This window comes from Ranitomeya variabilis, chromosome 4 (assembly GCF_051348905.1).
Source record: "Ranitomeya variabilis isolate aRanVar5 chromosome 4, aRanVar5.hap1, whole genome shotgun sequence".
NCBI lineage: Eukaryota > Metazoa > Chordata > Amphibia > Anura > Dendrobatidae > Ranitomeya > Ranitomeya variabilis.
Genome location: NC_135235.1, coordinates 581,430,264 through 581,452,501, shown reverse-complemented (window position 1 = coordinate 581,452,501; position 22,238 = coordinate 581,430,264). Strand labels below are relative to the sequence as shown.

The 22,238-nt window shown below is 47.9% G+C and overlaps 1 protein-coding gene across 1 annotated transcript in view; it reads left to right on the top strand.

Moving 5' to 3' along the window:
* Positions 1-8,620: 8,620 nt before the first annotated feature.
* The window catches only part of PRPF6 (pre-mRNA processing factor 6), a 32,492-nt gene continuing 18,874 nt past the window's right edge, over positions 8,621-22,238 (top strand). The window contains exons 1-17 of the mRNA XM_077252965.1: positions 8,621-8,982; positions 10,762-10,927; positions 11,048-11,166; positions 11,434-11,512; positions 11,889-12,065; positions 12,148-12,303; positions 12,414-12,508; positions 12,597-12,753; positions 13,947-14,109; positions 14,193-14,311; positions 14,531-14,749; positions 14,888-15,010; positions 15,096-15,217; positions 15,496-15,634; positions 15,736-15,855; positions 16,348-16,524; positions 17,177-17,310. Coding sequence (XP_077109080.1) covers positions 8,816-8,982; positions 10,762-10,927; positions 11,048-11,166; positions 11,434-11,512; positions 11,889-12,065; positions 12,148-12,303; positions 12,414-12,508; positions 12,597-12,753; positions 13,947-14,109; positions 14,193-14,311; positions 14,531-14,749; positions 14,888-15,010; positions 15,096-15,217; positions 15,496-15,634; positions 15,736-15,855; positions 16,348-16,524; positions 17,177-17,310 — 2,432 coding nt within the window. The 5' untranslated portion in view covers positions 8,621-8,815. The remainder of the gene's footprint in view (positions 8,983-10,761; positions 10,928-11,047; positions 11,167-11,433; positions 11,513-11,888; positions 12,066-12,147; positions 12,304-12,413; positions 12,509-12,596; positions 12,754-13,946; positions 14,110-14,192; positions 14,312-14,530; positions 14,750-14,887; positions 15,011-15,095; positions 15,218-15,495; positions 15,635-15,735; positions 15,856-16,347; positions 16,525-17,176; positions 17,311-22,238) is intronic.

Here is a 22,238-nt window from a genome sequence, read left to right as displayed (position 1 = left end):
CAGTCCCCATGTGACAAGTGGGCCTGTGTAACTTCAAATGCCAGGGCTGAATTTTAGTCCCAGTCCGGCTCTAGCGGGTGTAATCGCGATCCACCCACAGTTGTGAATATGTTAAATTCCACTGTCAATCTATGTTCACACGGTTTTACAAGAAGGAATTTTTTTTTAAATTCTTCAAGTGTAGTTTGAAAACTTTTTTTCTTTATTTCTATGTAAAATCCACATTACAGTTCATTTGAAGTTTTTTTTTATATTTTTTTCGACAATGTTTTCAAGAACGTCCCGTAGCCATGATATGCCGCTCCTTTGATACAAAATCATGTTGAATTTCCTTTGAAGTCAAAAGTCTGGAAAAAGATGCTTAAAAATCCCTAAAAATTGCTTCAGGTAGATAAAAAGGCTTGAATAGCAAAATAAATTTAAAAAAGCGCTTCCTGAAGTCGATTCAGAAAATGAGTTGTATTTTTCCACCTCCAAAACCATTGTGCGGACTGAGTCTAAGGCCGAGGACACACACAAAAATACTGTCCGTTTTACACGGACGAGAATCGCACAAATGTTTACAAAACAGTGATCTGTGTGCAGTGCGAGGATGTGATTTCCTCGCATCAAATTATCCGTGTGTCATCCGTATGGCATCTGTACGGCAATATTTTCTCGCCGGCTTGCAAAACGGACAAAGAATGGATCCATGGGCTCAAATATTAGTAAAAACATATATACAGTCTAAATACATATATATATATGTATATATATATATATATATATGTCAGTGAGACACATATATATACATATATTTATATTTCATATAGCGCTAGATAGCAGAAAAGCAGGTAATTCAATTGCCGGCTTTTGCTATCTCCTTCCCAAACCCGACAGGATATGAGACATGGTTTACAGACAGTAAACCATTTCATACCCCTTATTTTTTACATATTCCTCACTACTAATGTTAGAAGTGTATATGTGCAAAATTTGGGGACTCTAGCTGTTAAAATAAAGGGTTAAATTGCGGAAAAACTGGCGTGGGCTCCCGCGCAATTTTCTCCGCCAGAGTGGTAAAGCCAGTGACTGAGGGCAGATATTAATAGCCTAGAGAGGGACCATGGCTATTGCCCCCCCCCCCCGGCTAAAAACATCTGCCCCCAGCCACCCCAGAAAAGGCGCATCTGGAAGATGCGCCTATTCTGGCACTTGGCCACTCTCTTCCCACTCCCGTGTAGCGGTGGAATATGGGGGTAATAAAGGGTTATTGTCACCTTGCTATTGTAAGGTGACATTAAGCCAGGTTAATAATGGAGAGGTTTCAATAAGACACCTATCCATTATTAATCCAATAGTAGTAAATGGTTAATAAAACACACACACATTAGGGAAAAATTATTTTAATGAAATAAAGACACAGGGTGTTGTAATAGTTTATTATGCTCTCAATCAAATTGAAAACCCTTGTCACCTGAAACAAAGTTAAAATAAAAAAACAACAATATCCCATACCTTCAGCGTGAGAAAAGATTCAGAAAAATTCCCACGCTCGAGTTCATATGAGTTTATGCCAGCAGGGGGCGCAGCACCGCAAGTCTAGGTAGCTACAGCTGCATTAGCAGGCTCCTGGCTGTAAAAATCTTTAACCCCTTCAGATGGATTTACATTGTGGGACATGACTGAACGACGGAAGGTATGGGATATTGTTGTTTTTTTTTATTTTAACTTTGTTTGGATTGAGAGTACAATAAACTATTACAACACCCTGTGTCTTTATTTCATTAAAATAATTTTTCCCTAATGTGTGTGTGTTTTATTAACCATTTACTGCTATTGGATTAATAATGGATAGGTGTCTTATTGACGCCTCTCCATTATTAACCTGGCTTAATGTCACCTTACAATAGCAAGGTAACATTAACCCTTCATTGCCCCATATCCCACCGCTACAGGGGAGTGGGAAGAGAGAGGCTAAGTGCCAGAATAGGCGCATATTACAGAGGTGCCTTTTCTGGGGTGGCTGGGGGCAGATGTTTTTAGCCAGGGGGTGTTTCTATAACCATGGTCCCTCTCTAGGCTATTAATATCTGCCCTCAGTCACTGGCTTTCCCACTCTGGCGGAGAAAATTGCGCGGGAGCCCACGCCATTGTTTTCCGCGATTTAACCCTTTATTTTAACAGCTAGAGTCCCCAAATTTTGCACACATACACTTCTAACATTAGTAGTGAGGAATATGTAATAAAAGAAGGGATATGAGATGGTTTACTGTATGTAAACCATGTCTCATATCATGTCGGGTTTGGGAAGGAGATAGCAAAAGCCGGCAATTGAATTACCGGCTTTTCTGCTATCTAGCGCTGTATTAAAGGGACTCTGTCACCTGATTTCTCTGTCCTCCGTAGTACATGCCTGCACAAGGCAATCTTGCCTTACGCAGGCGTGTACTATGGAGGACAGAGAATGAACTTCAATCCAATATTGCAGCCAGCATGCAGCCAGCGGGTAAGGAAAGGGTGAATCAAACACCAGAAAACCCCGCCCCTATGGCTGAAAATTGTTCCCTCCAAATTCAGGTGACAGAGTCCCTTTAAGCATAAATATATATATATGTGTCTCACTGACATATATATATATATATATATATATATACACCTATACTATGTGTAGACATTAATTTTATCTGTTCTATTCTAACCTGTCAGTGTGATTTTACTGTACACTGTGCTGAATTGCCGGCTTTTCTATAGAACACAGGTGCGTATTTCTCGCAAGTCACACTGATGGTCCGTGTGTAATCCGATTTTTTTCTCGCCCCCATAGACTTTCATTGGCATTTCTCGGCCGAGATACCCTGACAATCGCAGCATGCTGCGATTTCACTCGGATCCTGAATACGGCCGAGAAAACAACGGATAATAGGAGATGCCCCATAGATTAACATTGAGCCGAGTGCTATGTGATTTTTTATTGCATTGCACTCGGCCGTATTACGGTCTAGTGTGACTCCGGCCTTACATGCCTTCCACTTGCCATGTGCCATTTATAATACTTGCCCACTTGGCCCCCAGGGCTCAGGCAAGGCTGGTATGTTTACACCCATTATTGCTTTACCCAGGGCCACTGTGACTTTTTGGGTGGGTCACTGCCATTTTTGCTCTACAAATCTTCCATAGCATCCCTCCTGCTGTGACCTCTGCTGACTACATGTACTCCCTGTATTTGGGTTTATGTCAATGATCAGCAGTACCGAATCCTGCATCATGTAATTAATCACATTCATTGAGGACACACATTTCTCCCAGGACGTTCTTTTCACGCTTTTTAAAAAAAAATTCTATAAATATTCAATGAACTTGTCATGAAGAACAGATTTCCATAAATTATCATAAGCTGCGATCCAACAGAACAACAGCGCCTACTAATGGCCAAGGAATGTAACAATGGCCTGTCATTCCTTCAGTGCACATGTGCAGTGTACATCAGAGGGTCTGCAACCTCTATCTCTTCAGGTGGGGGAGACAGCAACTCCCAGCATGCTCTGACTGACCTTATATTAGGGCATGTAGCAAACATAAACCCATGCCTAGGACAGGAAAGTGGCTTAAAAAAATGCAAATGTTGAATTGAGGAGATTCGATTTTCAAATTTTTAGCACAAAAATATTGCAAAAACTCCAGGCATCCATAAAATCACTTGGCATCGGAGGGGGGTCATTGTGTGCTGGGATACATCTCCATCTAGAGGCAGCTATTGGGTACTGCAATATGTCAAGCAATTTTAGTTTTTTTCATGCATAAAACAAATTACACAAGGTAAATTAATAACGTTTTGATGAATTCTGCCGGTTTTGCTAATCGGACACCCACTTAAATGATGCACAGTTTAAGCTCTGCTACATCTGAGTGTACATAGGCCCCTATTCATCATTTGCTTTTTTTCTTCAGTAACTCAGTTTTTCAGGTTATTTGATCCAAATTATTCAAAATGGCAGCGCACGTGGGTCATGAATTTTGTGCAAAAGTAAAAAAACATGGCCAGATTCATCAATGAATTTGCGCATTTGCTTAGTTTTTCGTTGACGCATTTTTTTTGCACCTTATTCTTTTAATTTATGCCTTTAACATCAATTTGATACGTGTGCGCTTGTGTTTTTTTTTAAACTTTTTTACAGATGTTTTTGACTGATTCGTTATTTGTGACTTTTTCAAAAACTCACTAAATTTGTTCTCAATATGGGCCAGTTGCTAATTTATCCCAAGTAAGGACCCACAATCCCTCTCACCTGATCCTTTACTCAGTCCTATAAATTTAGTAGAATCCTAAGGGGGGCACGCGTGTGGGGTCAGGCACCCGCATTTCTGCAGCAAAGCATTGCGCAGCTAAGCATACAGACGCCGCAGTTATTTCAACGGCCGTTAGTCACGGCAGGAGTCAGGACCTCACTCTATGATCTGTCTCTTTTGGGTATGTCTGCTGAGTAAGCACTTCTTATTACTTGGATCTAGCTTTTCTATTAACCCATCTTACGCCTTCATCATGTTTACCTATGCCCTTACAGTGTTTGCTCCACTAATCCTCTCTTTCCTTCGCTATCACAAACCCCAGCACTCTCTAACCTAGTAATCATCTCCCCTTCCCTCTTACCTCCCCACCTGTCCTCCTCTGCTGACCTGCTCCTCAACCTCAAATCTGTCCTAAGAAAACATATAACAAGTCGGCCACTCTCTTTCTCCCACCTGCTCTATGTCTCTGCTTCTCCTCACTGCTGGAGACATATCTCCCATCCCTGGACCCCCACATCTCATACCTCCCATTACTACTCCCTCCTATCGCTCCCTATCCAACATGAACTACCGCAATCTTTCCAACATAAAAGCCGTGCCCCTGACGCCCACCCCCCTGCTCCCTCTCTCTGGAGCACTCTGGAATGCCCGCTCAATCTGCAATAAGCTTCATGTGATTCACGACCATTTTCTCTCCCGAAATCTTGCCTTCCTTGGCCTCACAGAAACATGGCTAACACCCTCTGATACCGCCTCCCCTGCTGCGCTGTGTTACGGAGGCCTCCACTTCACTCACACTCCTCGACCCGGCAACATACATGGTGGAGGAGTGGGTCTTCTCCTTTCTTCAAACTGCACCTTTAACCCAATCCCACCTCTTCCCTCCCTTATCCTCCCCTCTTTTGAAGTCCATTCTGTCCGCATCTACTCCCCCTACAACCTCCAAGTGGCCGTCATATACTGACCTCCAGGCCCAGCCACTGCCTTTATTGACCAATTCTCCACCTGGCTTCTTCACTTTCTCTCTGCTGACATTCCCACCATCATCATGGGTGACTTCAACATCCCCATTGATACCCTTCAGTCAACAGCCAAACTTCTGTCCCTTACCTCATCCTTTGGACTTACTCAACCGTCCTCCGCAGCCACCCACACAGACGGGCATACACTAGACCTGGTATTCACCCGTCTCTGCTCTCTATCTAACTTCACCACCTCCCCTCTCCCTCTATCCGACCACCATCTGCTCACCTTCTCATCCCTGTCCTCCTCACCGGTCATCCATGTCCAGCAAAATGCGCACCCCGCAGAAACCTTGCACACCTAGACACCCACACACTCTCTGACTCTATCCTACCACTGGCATCCATATCCGCACTCCACGACACAGACGGTGCCACTGCTTTCTACAATGCCACTCTCGCATCAGCTATTGACACGGTTGCCCCTCTCATCCATGGCAGAGTGCAACGTATCAATAGACAACCTTGGCACAATATCACCACTAAAAAGCTCCGGCAAGTGTCCAGGGTTGCGGAGCGGCTTTGGAAGAAAACACACTCGCAAGATGACTTCAATGTATTCAAACAAGCAACACTCGCTTTTAAATCTGCTCTCACCTCTGCTAAACAGGCCTACTTCACAACCCTCATATCTTCCCTATCCTACAACCCCAAACAGTTATTCAAAACCTTTACCTCCCTCCTCCGCCCCCCACTGCCCCCTCCAACCTCCCTCGTCTCTGCTGAGGACTTTGCCACACACTTTAAAAATAAGATCGACCAGACAAGGCAAGTCTTCATTGTTCAACCACCACAACCCCTTTGTATACCAGACAAATTCCCAAACCCCATAACCTCTCTCTCCAACATCACTGAAGGGGAACTTAATCGTCTCCTCTCCAAATCGCACCTCACCACCTGTGCGCTCGACCTCATCCCATCCCACCTCCTCCCCAACCTCACCACCACACTTATCCCATCCCTAACCCACCTCTTCAACCTATCACTATCTTCTGGCACCTTCCCTTCTTCTCCTTTTACACATGCCACAATAACGCCTATCCTTAAAAAGCCAACCCTTGATCCAACTGCTATGTCCAGCTATCACCCAATATCGCTGCTCCAATTCGCTTCCAAACTCCTGGAGCAGCACGTCCACGCTGAACTTTCCTCCCACCTCTCATCTAACTTGTTGTTCGACAATCTACAATCTGGTTTCCGCCCCCATCACTCAACTGAGACTGCCCTGACCAAAATCACTAACGACCTACTTACCGCCAAAGCTACTGGACAATACTCTGTACTCCTCCTTCTAGACTTGTCCTCTGCTTTCGACACAGTTGACCACTGCCTCCTACTACAGATCCTCTCCTCCTTTGGCATCAAAGACCTCACCCTATCCTGGATCGCCTCGTACCTTTCCAACCGCACATTCAGCGTCTCCCACTCCCACACTACCTCCTCCTCCCACCCTCTCTCTGTTGGAGTCCCCCAAGGCTCTGTTCTAGGACCCCTACTCTTCTCAACCTATACACTTGGCTTGGGACAACTCATAAAGTCCCATGGATTCCAGTACCACCTCTATGCTGATGACACTCAGATCTACCTCTCTGGCCCAGACGTCACTGCTCTGCTGTCCAGAATCCCAGAGTGCCTATCAGCCATATCCTCCTTCTCCTCTCGCTTCCTCAAACTCAATGTGGACAAATCTGAACTCATCATCTTTCCTCCATCCCACAGATCTTCCTTACCTGACCTATCTATCGCAATCAATGACATAATGCTTTCCCCCGTACCAGAAGTCCGCTGCCTCGGAGTAACCTTCGACTCTGCCCTGTCCTTCAAACCGCACATCCAAGCTCTTTCCACCTCCTGTCGCCTCCAGCTCAAAAATATCTCCAGAATCCATCCTTTCCTCAACCTTCAATCTACTAAAATGCTTGTGCATGCCCTCATCATCTCCCGCCTTGACTACTGCAACATCCTTTTCTGCGGCCTCCCTGCCAACACCCTTGCACCTCTCCAGTCCGTCCTTAACTCTGCTGCCTAATTCATCTCTCTCCTTGCTACTCCTCCGCTTCCCCCCCTCTGCAAATCTCTTCACTGGCTCCCATTCCCTCAGCGTATCCAGTTCAAATTACTAATACTGACCTACAAAGCCATCCATAACCTGTCTCCACCATATATCTCTGAACTAATCTCCCGATATCTTCCCTCACGTAATCTCCGGTCCTCCCAAGACCTCCTACTCTCCTCCACACTTATCCGCTCCTCACCCAACCACCTCCAAGCCTTCTCCCGAATATCCCCCATCCTCTGGAATTCTCTGCCCCAACACGTCCGACTATCAACCACATTCGGATCCTTCAGACAGAACCTGAAAACTCACCTCTTCAGGAAAGCCTACAGCCTGCACTGACCCCGCTGCCTCCTCATCACTACCGAAGCTACCGCCTCACCAACACCGGAGCTCCTGCAACCCTCAACCTACTGTCTCCATCCCCACCATCCTGGAGAATGTAAGCCCACAAGGGCAGGGTCCTCGCCCCTCTGTATCAGTCTGTCATTGTTAGTTTGTTTACTGTGATATCTGTAACTTGTATGTAACCCCTTCTCATGTACAGCACCATGAAATCAATGGTGCTATATAAATAAATAATAATAATAATATACCCCAACCCCATTGTGACATTTTGCGAAATGTGCGACTTTTTAAAACGTCAAGAAAAAAGATTCAAGACAAAAAAAATTTGATCTTGGAACTTCAGCAAAATGCCTGAACAAAAAACCCCCAGCAAAATAAAAAAAATGATGAATCGGTGCGGAGGGTCTTTTTTTTTTTTGCTTTCGACCTTTTCTGCTATTTTTTTTTTATAGCAAAAAGTGCCAGAAAAATGTAAAATCCCAGGCGTCCTTAAAATCACTCTGTGGATGGGAAGATATTTGCACAACTATTTCAGGATTTTTCCGAAAAGCCACAAACGATTTATCCAAAAATATCTGAAAACCCCAAACTCCCCTCACAATGGTGAACTAAAAGAAAAGCCCCAAACAGATGAAAACATAAAGAAGGCGCAAATGAACATGGCGCAAACAGGGCGCAAAACACCAAAAGGCGCAAAAGCAGTAAGTCGTCTCCAAAGTGCACAGCGCCATCTACAGGCAGCAATAGGTACTGCAACATCAGCTCGCAATGTTATTGTTTTATGTGTAAAACAAATTCATAGTTTACTTTATTTTCTGTAACAGGTGAGAGAACAGTTCACTACCAACCACACGACAGCCCACACTCCCTGGGGCAAAGAACCCAAACATTTTGTATTTCTTTCGGTGAAAGCCTCAGTTTGGATGACGCACTGATAGTATGCAGTAACTCCTGGTAACGGCAGCCATTGTTGTGGAGACTTTCCTCAGGCTGTCTCCCGTAAGATGGCGCCGGCTCCTATGTGACGGCTCTATGGTCACGCAGCGCCGGAAGTTGCGGACACGTAGAGCGCGGTGCATTGTGGGAGACGTTCTGCTGTCGCTTCTCAGTGCTGGAAAAAATGGCGGCCTCCTCGTCGTCAGGAAGCGGCCCCGGGCCCTCAGGAGCCGGTAACCCCGGTGGAGCCTCCGGGCTAACTGCGTCCATCACTGGCACCATGAACAAGAAGAAGAAGCCGTTCCTGGGTATGGCGGCCCCGCTGGGCTATGTGCCCGGCCTGGGCAGAGGGTAAGAGCTCCGCAGGACTGGTTCTGGGGCAGGAGAAGATGTGCTGCTAGTATCGGTAGCTATAGGCGTGTAACGTGTCCGGTACGTGGCTGTGCAGAGCGAGGGGCTGCGGTGCTCAGCCAAGCAAATGGAGAGGGGTGAATTTACTAAGAGTTGCTCACATGGATGGGGCCTGCGTCGCATGGTGAGGGGCTGTGTGACTTGTCGACAATCACACAGAGAGCGTGTGTTGCAGAGAGGGGCTGCTGCTCTTGGTGACGGTTGCAAAGAGGGACTGCGTCACTTGTCGACGGTCGCGGAGAGGGGCCGCATTACTTGTCGACTCACGGAGAGGGGCCGCGTCACTTGTCGACTGTCACGGAGAGGGGCCGCGTCACTTGTCGACTCGCGGAGAGGGGCCGCGTCACTTGTCGACTGTCGCGGAGAGGGGCCGCGTCACTTGTCGACTGTCGCGGAGAGGGGCCGCGTCACTTGTCGACTGTCGCGGAGAGGGGCCGCGTCACTTGTCGACTGTCGCGGAGAGGGGCCACGTCACTTGTCGACTGTCGCGGAGAGGGGCCACGTCACTTGTCGACGGTCGCGGAGAGGGGCAGCGTCACTTGTCGACTCGCGGAGAGGGGCCACGTCACTTGTCGACGGTCGCGGAGAGGGGCAGCGTCACTTGTCAACTCGCGGAGAGGGGCCGCGTCACTTGTCGACTGTCGCGGAGAGGGGCCGCGTCACTTGTCGACTCGCGGAGAGGGGCCTTGTCGACTGTCGCGGAGAGGGGCAGCGTCACTTGTGGACGGTCACGGAGAGGGGCCGTGTCACTTGTTGACTTTCGTGGAGAGTGGCCGTGTCACTTGTCGACTTTCGCGGAGAGGGGCCGTGTCACTTGTCGACTTTCGCGGAGAGGGGCCGTGTCACTTGTCGACTTTTGCGGAGAGGGGCCATGTCACTTGTGGACTGTCACGGAGAGGGGCCGCGTCACTTGTGGACGGTCGCGGAGAGGGGCCGCGTCACTTGTGGACGGTCGCGGAGAGGGGCCGCGTCACTTGTGGACGGTCGCGGAGAGGGGCCGCGTCACTTATGGACGGTCGCGGAGAGGGGCCGCGTCACTTGTGGACGGTCGCGGAGAGGGGCCGCGTCACTTGTGGACGGTCGCGGAGAGGGGCCGCGTCACTTGTGGACGGTCGCGGAGAGGGGCCGCGTCACTTGTGGACGGTCGCGGAGAGGGGCCGCGTCACTTGTGGACGGTCGCGGAGAGGGGCCGCGTCACTTGTGGACGGTCGCGGAGAGGGGCCGCGTCACTTGTGGACGGTCGCGGAGAGGGGCCGCGTCACTTGTGGACGGTCGCGGAGAGGGGCCGCGTCACTTGTGGACGGTCGCGGAGAGGGGCCGCGTCACTTGTGGACGGTCGCGGAGAGGGGCCGCGTCACTTGTGGACGGTCGCGGAGAGGGGCCGCGTCACTTGTGGACGGTCGCGGAGAGGGGCCGCGTCACTTGTGGACGGTCGCGGAGAGGGGCCGCGTCACTTGTGGACGGTCGCGGAGAGGGGCCGCGTCACTTGTGGACGGTCGCGGAGAGGGGCCGCGTCACTTGTGGACGGTCGCGGAGAGGGGCCGCGTCACTTGTCGACGGTCGCGGAGAGGGGCAGCGTCACTTGTCGACAGTCGCGGAGAGCGGGGCTGCAGAGGTTAGCTCTTTTCATGGTGCACGGCAGTTAGCAGTAATAGATCTTGTAAGTTGCTGCCCCTTTAAGTATTCCGTGGACTTAGTTCTTTCCTTGTCATCTTTTAGTGCTACCGGTTTCACCACCCGTTCTGATATTGGTCCGGCTCGTGATGCCAATGACCCAGTAGATGACCGCCATGCACCGCCAGGGAAGAGGACAGTGGGCGACCAAATGAAGAAAAACCAAGCAGATGACGATGATGAAGATCTGAACGACACAAATTATGATGAGGTGATTATAAAATGTCAGTCAATCCAGACTGCCCTTCTATAGGCTCACAGTCATTTTATAGAAATTTTGACGAGTGAGGTTTTTAAAACGGTCTCTCTCCTCTTTTGTCCCAATCTCCAGTTTAATGGTTATGCTGGAAGCTTGTTCTCCAGTGGCCCCTATGAGAAGGACGACGAGGAAGCTGATGCTATTTATGCTGCCCTGGACAAGAGGATGGATGAGAGGAGGAAGGAAAGAAGGTGAAATATCAGTATTACAAGAGGATGGTGGTGACACTGCTGCAGTGATTAGCTGAGCACTCTGGGTCCCACAATTCTGAATAATAGTATAGTATTAAATTGTGACTTTTCGGTAAAAAATGGAGTCCACCAGAACAGCGGTCACTTGTTCAGAACATCTCTCCTTTCAGGATCCTAAAAGGAAGTGTTAAGCCAGGGACCCCCCGTATTGTGCCTAGAGTTCCTACTCTTAATGACTGCTCTTTTTTTTTTTTTCTTTTTATGAAGAGAGCAGAGAGAGAAAGAGGAAATCGAGAAGTACCGTATGGAGAGACCTAAAATCCAGCAGCAGTTCTCTGATTTAAAGGTAAGCATGCCTGGAGACAACCTTGTAGTTTTGTCTGGCTCTGTCCCTTAGGAGCTCAGCTGTGTATGAAGATTTCTCCTGCATTTTGTTATGGGACAGGTAGAAGCTATTTGGTAACCACCATTGTTAGTCATATTATAGGCCATGTTTTTTCAGTCACCTAGACGTCCTTTGCCCTAGAGTGCACGGGCTTTTGTTGCTCCCCTTTTTTGGGATGGGATGCGTTCAGAAATGTCAGTCGGTCCCAAAGACAGTGAATGGAGCAGTAATCACACATTTGCTCTACCACTCCTTTCACACTGGCTTTTTGGGGCCTTGCCGTTGTCTTCTCTGTGCTCACAATTTTCCAGGTTTACATTATTTTATTTATTTCCAGAGAAAACTGGCTGAAGTGACAGAAGAGGAGTGGCTAAGCATCCCAGAGGTTGGCGATGCCCGCAACAAGCGCCAAAGAAATCCTCGCCATGAGAAGCTGACCCCTGTCCCTGATAGCTTCTTCGCCAAACATTTACAAACTGGAGAGAATCATACATCTGTTGATCCGCGGCAGACAGTAAGTGCATTGTGTTTGTGCTATAACTGCAGAAATGTTGAACCTATGTACAACAAACGTATGTATTTTTTTCTTACTTTAGCAATTTGGAGGATTGAATACCCCATTTCCTGGAGGTCTAAACACCCCGTACCCAGGAGGAATGACCCCTGGTCTAATGACACCTGGATCTGGAGACCTTGACATGAGAAAGATTGGTCAGGCCAGAAACACTCTGATGGACATGAGGCTGAGCCAGGTGAGGGGAAGAGGAATTACACATCATTATGACCCCTGTGTAAATGTAGTTTGGATTTGTAATTATTAACTCACAAATGATTTTGTATATCTTTATTATTATGCCTATAGGTTTCAGACTCTGTTAGTGGTCAGACGGTGGTGGATCCTAAAGGTTACCTGACTGACCTGAACTCTATGATTCCAACACACGGGGGAGATATCAAGTAAGTGTGTTAATTCTGGTATAAGATACTTTATTTAATTGGTTGTGGTACATTTTAGATTAATCAAGTTTTTTCCCCTACTCACCAGTGATATTAAGAAAGCACGTCTTTTACTGAAGTCTGTGCGGGAGACTAATCCACATCATCCACCAGCTTGGATTGCTTCTGCTCGTCTGGAAGAAGTTACAGGCAAATTGCAAGTAGCCAGGAACCTTATCATGAAAGGCACAGAGATGTGTCCCAAGGTGAGCAATATTCTCATGTGTGGTAAAGGGTTTATCCAGGACGGTTTATTTTTTTAATATATATATACCGCTCCTGCCCACGATTCAGTGGCTCCTGTGTTAATGTTGCGTCAACAGAGCAGCAACTTTTCTTCCACTATGCTCTGTTGATGGGGTGTGACTGCCTATGTCATGCTTATTAATAGCCTGCTTCCTACCTGCGGGGAGCCTGCAGTCAGTCATCATGACGTTAGCAGTCACGCCCTGTCGGCAGAGCAGCCTGGAAAAGGAAGAGCTGCTCTGTTGACATTGAGCAGCTTAATCGCTGGCAGGAGTAGTCAATGACTGCTATACCTAGTTCCGGGCAGAGCATGAAGGTAGTTAGCAAGTACCTGCCTATTAGTTTTTAGGCCTATAGTAAAAAAACAAAACAGTCCCATATAACCCCTTTAAAGAGAGAACATGTAGTTGTACATAAAGCCTGTTCATTGCTTGTCTTGGTGGGTGGGAGACACACTATCCTGACTTTTTCGACAGGGTTACCTCCTCACATTGATTGCCATATGCCTATATAGGTTGTATGGAGAGGAACTATAAATTATATTATGGTAAATACAGCATAAATTATAGTAGTTTTAAAAGTTATTCCCATTATCTTAAAGGATATGCTGTCACTAAAATCTGATTTCTAGGATCCTTGCCGATTCTGAGAATGAATTGTATATAGGTTGGTGGCCGAGCAGCTCACCTAGGTTTTATCTGCAGTGCTTCTGACCACCAGCAACCAGACCCATTCACTTTAAGGTCATGCTAAAAATTCAGACCCAATGGGAAGCCAGGGGACTACCGTGCAAAAGAAAAAAACAAAGGCGTTGCAATTATAGTTTTCTGTGACCCCCATTATTTTTATGATCGGTGGTAGTCCAAGAGCTCAAATACCTATCTGTTATAAAGTGATGGCATATAATAATAATCTTTATTTTTATATAGCTCTAACATATTCCACAGCGCTTTACTGTATGCACACATTATCATCACTGTCCCCGATTGGGCTCATAATCTAACTTCCCTATCAGTATGTCTTTGGAGTGTGGGAGGAAACCCACTCAAACACAGGGAGAACATACAAACTCCTTGCAGATGTTGTCATTCGTGGGATATCCTATATTTACAATATGAGAATAATACATAAATGTAATGTTTGTTTTGTATAGAGTGAAGATGTCTGGCTGGAGGCTGCTCGACTGCAGCCGGGAGACACTGCAAAAGCCGTGGTGGCTCAGGCCATCTGTCACCTCCCACAGTCTGTTCGGATCTACATCAGAGCTGCAGAGTTGGAAACTGATCTCAGAGCCAAAAAACGTGTTTTGCGGAAGGGTGAGTACTAGAATGTTTTCATTCTCTGAAGTGGTCTTCCGAATTGTCACACATAATAATGTCCTGGTTGTTGATCTGCACAGCTCTAGAACATGTCCCAAATTCTGTCCGTTTGTGGAAAGCTGCTGTGGAGCTGGAGGAACCAGAGGATGCTCGTATTATGTTGAGTCGTGCTGTTGAGTGCTGCCCGACCAGCGTGGAGGTGAGATTGCTGCAGGCTGGAAACTAAGACAAATGTAAGAGTCTGATTTTCTGGCATTGGCTTTTTATCTCTTGGCATTCTACCTTCTCCTAATGGATATGTCCTGATGGTACCTTGTCTGGCTCTAAACCCTCTATTATACTGAAAAAGCTAAGATGCCAAAGGTAAGAATCTTGGTAAATTCTACTGTCTTACATATGTTGCCTGTTTATCCTCCAGCTGTGGTTGGCCCTAGCCAGGCTTGAGACCTATGAGAATGCTCGCAAGGTCTTGAACAAAGCTCGTGAGAATATTCCCACCGACAGACATATTTGGATAACAGCTGCCAAACTGGAAGAAGCCAATGGGAACACTCAAATGGTGGAGAAGATCGTAGACAGAGCCATCACCTCTCTGAGAGCTAATGGAGTAGAAATCAATCGGGAACAGTGGATACAGGTCAGCTGTGAATGTGGGCAGGAGAGGGCTCTTAGTTTAGGTAGTATGAGATTTTCAATGACTTTTTAGTGTAAGGCGACTAAATGACCAGTCTCTCCATCTTCTGTATCACTAATGTAGTTTACTGTTCTACTACAGGACGCTGAGGAGTGTGACAAAGCTGGCAGTGTGGTGACATGCCAGGCGGTAGTAAGAGCAGTCATCGGTATTGGCATAGAAGAGGAGGACCGGAAGCACACGTGGATGGAAGATGCAGATAGTGTAAGTTTTCTTTATATTAAAAAAATGTGGCTATTATCTCAATGTTCATTGCACCTAATGACATGTATATAATCTTATATTGCAGTGCGTTTCTCATGGCGCCCTGGAGTGTGCACGAGCCATCTATGCACATGCTCTCCAGGTTTTCCCCAGCAAGAAAAGCGTGTGGCTTAGAGCTGCTTATTTTGAAAAGAACCATGGTACAAGGTACAATGCAATGTCCCAAATTGTTCTTTCAACATGTTTGTCTGTATATGCCCAGATGTTTTTGCTACTATTACAGGCTTTCCTGTGCACAAACTTGCTATTTCCATAAGTAGCCTGCAAAATAGTAAAAAATTCAGAGTGTTAAAGTAGGCTGCATTTCACAATCCGTAAAAAAAATGGAAATATTATGCCCTGTATTAATAATGTGTAGGGCTGCAAGCTTAGCTTAGTTTTGCTGTCATATTAAGAACTTATAAATGATGCCTGTTCTCCCTTAGGGAGTCCCTGGAGACCCTTCTGCAGAGAGCAGTTGCCCACTGTCCTAAGGCTGAGGTTTTATGGTTGATGGGCGCAAAGTCCAAGTGGCTAGCAGGAGATGTGCCAGCTGCTAGGAGTATTCTTGCGCTTGCTTTCCAGGTTGGTATTATGACTGCATATTCATCCACTAGATTCTTGTTGTATGACTGGAGGTTCTCTTAGAGGAGGAAAATCCATCAATTATATTTCATTCTTCTCAGGCGAACCCCAATAGTGAAGAGATCTGGTTGGCAGCCGTCAAGTTGGAGTCAGAAAACAACGAGTACGAGAGGGCTAGAAGACTGCTGGCTAAGGCTAGGAGCAGTGCAGCCACTGCTAGGGTAAGCACACCTCTCCAGGCATTGTCTGAGGATTGTATGGAAATGTATTACTTTTTTTTGCTACAAAAGGGGGTGAAAAAAATTGCAGTAGTTTACTTTCATAATTTTAATATGTTTAACTTTGATTTATGCTTATCCTGCTTTTCACTTTGCATAGTTTTGTGGGTAGGTTTGCCCTTTTCTGATGCAGCAGATTTGCATTAAAGAGGTTGTCCACTACTTTTACATTGATGACCTGGGCGATAGGTCATCAGTGACCTTGGGATAGGTTATCAATGTCTGATGGGCCTGAGTCTGACATCCGGCACCCCAGCCGATCAGCTGTTATTGGTGTTGGTGACTGCCGTCCAGAAGTACTTGCTTGCGGAGCTGGCCGTCTACTTTTACTGGCTATCGCAGGGTACTACACATCTTTAATTCTCTGCATAAAATCTAGCACAAATCATCTGGCTTAATGTTTTTTTTTCATGTTATATTACTATATGCCTACAGGTGTTCATGAAATCTGTGAAGCTGGAGTGGGTATTGGGGAACATTGAAGCTGCTCTGGAACTGTGTGAGGAGGCGCTGAGCCACTATGAAGATTTCCCCAAACTCTGGATGATGAAGGGCCAAATTGAAGAGCAACGGCAGCAGATAGAGAATTCCAGAGAGGCGTACAATTCAGGGGTAAGGGCGTATGGATAACAAATGGTATTCAGGTGCATACTGGCCAGATGGTCATTAAACTGTCATGGACCGCCATCTTATGAATTGGGGTCTATGACAGCATTGAAGTATATGTGTGGAAAAGCTGCTAATGTACACTTTAGGCTTAGATTCAGTGTTTCAGGCCAAGTTCCCATGTTGATTTAGGAGGTTTTTTTGTCTGTTTCTCCTCATACTCAAAGCTCATCTGCTTTCTAGTTGATGCAAACAGAAGCCGAATAGTCATATTAATTATCTGGTTTGTCTGGTGTCTGTTTGGTGTCTTTTTTTTTTTTTTTTTGTACAATGTAAGAAAAAGTTCTGCATGCTTTCTTGTCAATCTAAAAACAGATACATACCACCGGTAACTGAAACCAGATGGACCCCATAGAAATAAATGGGTGACTTCTATTTGCATCAGTTAGCAAATGGGTGAGTATTGGGATGGAATTCCATTATGTATTTCCGAAATGTAACTGACAAAAAGGACTACCTAAAGTACATGTGAACAATGCCCAATCTCGTCTGTGTCTTTTCTTGATTTATTTTTCTGTAATGTTTTATGTTAATTATAATAGGCGCTCTCATGTTAAATATCTAGCATCTTTTGTTGTTGTGTTTTATAATATTGCAGCTGAAGAAATGCCCCCATTCAGTTCCACTTTGGCTGCTGCTCTCTAGACTGGAGGAAAATGTGGGGCAGCTGACCAGGGCAAGAGCCATCCTGGAGAAGTCTCGTTTGAAAAATCCGAGGATTCCGGAGTTATGGTCAGTTTTCCTTCTTTGTCATTGCTGAGGTTTTTAACTTAAAGTTTTTTCGTATTTTATCTACTCCTCCCCATACTCCTAGCTTTGTTTGCCTAAGGGGAATTTGCACTCTGGAAAATTAACTATTCGGTGCAGTGGCATTATAACACCCCTGGCATGAACTGTAAGATTTTCAATCCTGCAGTAACATTGGAGAAGTGCCAGGACACTAAAGCAGGCCGGATCATGCATCCAATGTGATGTATACAGCAGTCTGTGACTGCTATGTGAAGTTTAAATCACTCTGTCTCCTATGGAATGTATATAGCAAAGTTTCACTCTCCTATGTGATATATACAGCAGTCTGCGTATCCTATGTGAATTATATACTGCAGAGTGTCAGTGTATCCTATGTGATGTATATACAGCAGTTTCAGTGTTCCCTATGGCGTGCGAATACAGAAGAGTCTCGGTGTATCCTATGTGATGTATATACTGCAGTCTCAGTGTATCGTATGTGATGCAGCTTCATCCACCTCACATATTATCTCTGCTTACTTGTTGGTTGTTTTGGTAGGTAATATATATAGGATATATATAGGCTTGGGTGAGTGGGGCGGCTATAGCTACAGTTAGTATTGATTTAGGCTATGTGTGTAATTTTATTTATGGTCCTTTTATGTTTTTTACTCTGTCGCCTCATTGGGGCACACAGAACCATGCTGTTATGCTGCTGTCCACTAGGAGGCGACACTATGCATAATCTGAAAAAGATTAACCGTGGCTCCTCCTCTGCAGTATACACCCCTGGACGGCGTCAGCCTTCTCCAGTTTTTGCTTAGTGTCGCATAGGAGGCACACCTAAAAAATTTCTTTACTCCATTTTTCCGACGGGATTACAGATGAAGAAAAGTGAGTCTCCTGTGAGACTCCCGGCATGGCTCCTTCCTCGGCTCCCGATTATGGGGTGCCCGGTTGAAGTGGAGATGGCTATTCCCCATGTCGCTCCTTCACCAGTGCCTCGGGTGCTGGTTCGAAGGCGAGACCCCCCCTCCTTCCCCAATTCCTTTTGGTTTCTGGGTTGAGGTCGAGGCGAGGATAAAGCCCCCTGATGGTCACACAGCACCCTCCCTAATCCCTCTCTGCGGGCATAGGTTGAGACGCCTCAGGTAGGGCCTGTACAGGCAGCACTCTGCAGCTCCCAGCAATGGGCCAGCACACTGCGCCTGCATCCAGGGACCCCAGGCCAGCTGCGGGCTCCTGTTGGGGCCGGGGGGGAGTGCAGGCAGGCATGGCACGATACAGACACAGGGCTCCCTGCGCCCCTGTCTCTGCGGCAGCACCAGCTCTATACTGCCTTGGGGGGACCCCCCACCGGGCCGCCCTTCCACTTATAGCCCCACCGCTATCCTACCTTTACCCTCGGGGGGGTGGGGTCCGGTTCAGATCCGACCCCCTCCCAGACTTTTGCGCCGGCCTGGAGCCCTTCTGGGCATCAGGCAGCTAAATTAGGCCCCGACTTCAGCCTAGCTGAAGCCGCCGCCTCCTCTCCAGCCCGCCCCCCCGGATGACAAATATGACACTCTACAGTGTCAGAGGGGGCAGATCGAGACAGGGCGCGTTTTTACACAGTTCTGCCGCCTTTTTCCAGCTCTCCGCCCCCTTCTCCCCCTTCCTCTCCTTCTCAGCGGCCATTTTCTGCTGCAGATTAACCCTGCATCTCCCGGTCTGCAGGACCAGGACCAGGCAGCCAGTCTCCGGGGGGCACAGGACTGTGGATCTTCGGCGCTGGACCTATGGGCAACACTGGTGGGGTAAGCTGGGTTTTTTTACTCAGCTGTGAATCCATATTCCCTATAAGGCTCCCCTATAGGCTTCTCTGCATCACTATAGGGTCCTCTACATAGCTAGCCCTTCTGCACTCTGTGCACTATGCCGGGCTCAAGGTCCAAGAGAACCAGGCAGAACTGCTATTATGCATTCTGCACAGCCTGCGGGACCGCTCTCCCCAGTGGCAGCACGTACCCGCATTGCCAGAACTGTATACAGACTAATGTGTCAGAGCCCCAAGAAGCCCCTGCGAATGCATCGGTGTCTAATGCCACGCCGGAATGGGCTACTCAGATGTCGCAATCTGACGCAGTCTATAGATAACCTAACCTCCACATTGCATAAGGCTCTGCAGGGTCATGCCTCGGCTATGATCGTTACCCAGCAAAGGGAGAGCTTGACTCAGGAACAAGATGACCCTGGCACATCCACGTCTAGGTCAGGACGCAAGCGGGACCCATAGATCAAGTCCATCTTCTTCATCCCATAGCACACGGTCATTCCCCCTCTAGGGAGAGAGACTGTAGCTCTAGGTCATCTAGACCGTCCTATTCCTGGGACAGACAATGCATATCTCCGCAATCCCTGACCAGAGAAGGCCTCCTCCCCGGCTCACCCAGCAGGGGACGCATCAGTGATACACAGGATTCGGAAGACATCTGCGACTCTGACTCAGACAGGGAAACGGAGGGGTCCCTGATCCCAATCCCCCCTAGCAATACAGCGCTAGTTGAGAACATAATCTCTTCCATCCATCGGGTGCTGGACATTTCTGATCCGCCACCAGAGGCCCCAGAACATAAGATTTCCTTTAAAGGACCTCTGAAGCCGCCTAAGGTTTTCTCTAGCCACCCAGAGTTTAAGGCGATCCTTAAAAAAAAAAAGCAGCTCTCACAGCCTGAGAAAAATTTCGCTAATCGCAAATATCTGGAGGCAAGGTACCCCTTCCCACAGAAGGACACCAAGGAATGGACAGATCCACCCGAAGTGGACCCCCCAGTCTCTAGGCTAGCAGCACAGACCCTCCTTTCACTGCCAGATAGCTCAACCCTCAGGGATGCAGCAGACCGGCAGGTAGAACGCATGGCTCCTTCAATTTTCGAGGCAGCAGGGGCATCCCTGGCTCCCATGTTCTCCTCAATTTAGGCTGCCAAGGCCATTCTGGCCTGGGCAAAAAATTTACAAGCTCTCCAAGCATCCGCTCCTGAGCTGTCGGACCAAGCGGTTCAAATAGCAGTTGTAGCAGATTACATGCTTCATGCAGCTCCGGATTCAGCAAAGGGAGTAGCGGGGATAGCATCAAACGCCATCACAATTCGGCGTATCCTCTGGCTGCGGGAATGGAAAGCGGACGCAGCCTCAAAGAAGTCCCTCACGCACCTCCCCTACCTCAGTGGGAGACTTTTCGGTGAACAGTTGGACACGATGATATCCAATGCTACCGGGGGTAAGAGTACTTCTCTTCCCCAACTCAGACCTAAACGCACTTACAAGAAGCGTAACCAAACTCGATTCCGATCCTTACGGAATTCCTCGGGCTGGTCCGTCTCGTGTCCAGCACAAAATCGTAATCGTTGCCCACGCAGGGACAACTCACGATCGACGCCAAGGTCGGACAAGACCTGGCAGTCAAAAGCAGGCCAGCCTAAGCCCAGAGGAGGAAAATCTCCAGACTTTCTCCTCATCATGACTCACGGACTCCAGAAGACACGACACCAGTAGGCGGCCGAATTTTGCTCTTTCATCAAGTCTGGCTGCCTATTACAGAAGACTGGTGGGTCAGGGAACTAGTGTCTTCCGGATGCAAAATAGACTTCACCTCCAACCCACCGGAGCGATTCTTCCTCTCTGTCCCCCCAAAACCACCAGCCAAGGCTCGTGCCTACCACCAAGCGGTCTCCTCGCTTTTTCAAGCAGGAGTCATAGTACCGGTCCCCACGACCGACCGCTTCCGAGGGTTCTACTCCAATCTGTTCGTAGTTCCCAAGAAATGAGGCAGCGTACGGCCCATACTAGACCTAAAACAGCTCAACAAATATGTACGGGTCCGTCACTTCCGCATGGAGTCCCTTCGGTCCATCATTGCGTCCATGGAGAAGGGAGAATATCTCGCCTCCATAGACATACAAGACGCATACCTGCATATACCTATTGCACCTGCCCATCAGAGGTTTCTCAGGTTCGCAATATGCCAGGACCACTACCAATTCGTGGCTCTCCCGTTCAGACTCGCCACGGCTCCCAGAGTGTTCACCAAAGTCATGGCAGCCACCATGGACGTCCTGCACTCCAGAGGCATAGTAGTCGTTCCATACCTGGACGATCTACTCAGCAAGGCTCCTACCTTCAAGGACTGCGAGCTCAGCGTCTCAATCACAACCGATACTCTCAGTCGCATGGGCTGGTTAATCAACCTACAAAAGTCATCACCAACCCCGAGTCAGTCCCTGACCTTCCTGGGAATGCTATTCAACACCTCCAGGGGTCTAGTGCTCCTTCCCAAGGACAAGGCACTGGCTCTCCGCCTAGGAGTTCGCACCCTCCTCCGCAAACCCCCTCGATCTCTCCGGTTTGCCATGAGAGTCCTCTGCAAGATGGGGGCAGCAATAGAAGCGGTCCCATTTGCCCAGTTTCACCTCAGGCCTCTCCAACTAGCCATTCTCAAGTCATGGGACAGGAATCCCTTTTCTCTCGACAGGGAGTTCCAGCTAACGTCAACCAGGATGTCCCTGCACTGGTAGCTCAAGCCAACCTTGCTAGCAAAGGGGAAATCCTATCTCACAGGTCAATGGAAGGTTCTGACCACCGACGCAAGCCTGACGGGTTGGGGTGCGGTGCACCTACACCACAGGGCACAGGGCAAGTGGTCCCCAGTGGAAGCGACCATGCCCATCAACATCCTGGAAATTCGTGCCATCCTCCTGGCATTGAGGGCCTTCCATCACTTACTGGCAGCCTCTCACATCAGAATACAGTTGGACAATGCCACGGCCGTGGCATATGTGAATCACCAAGGGGGGACCCGCAGTACCCAGGCGATGCGAGAAGTGTCACACATCCTCCACTGGGCAGAGGACACAGGGTCGGTTCTTTCGGCGGTCCACATTCAGGGTGTGGAC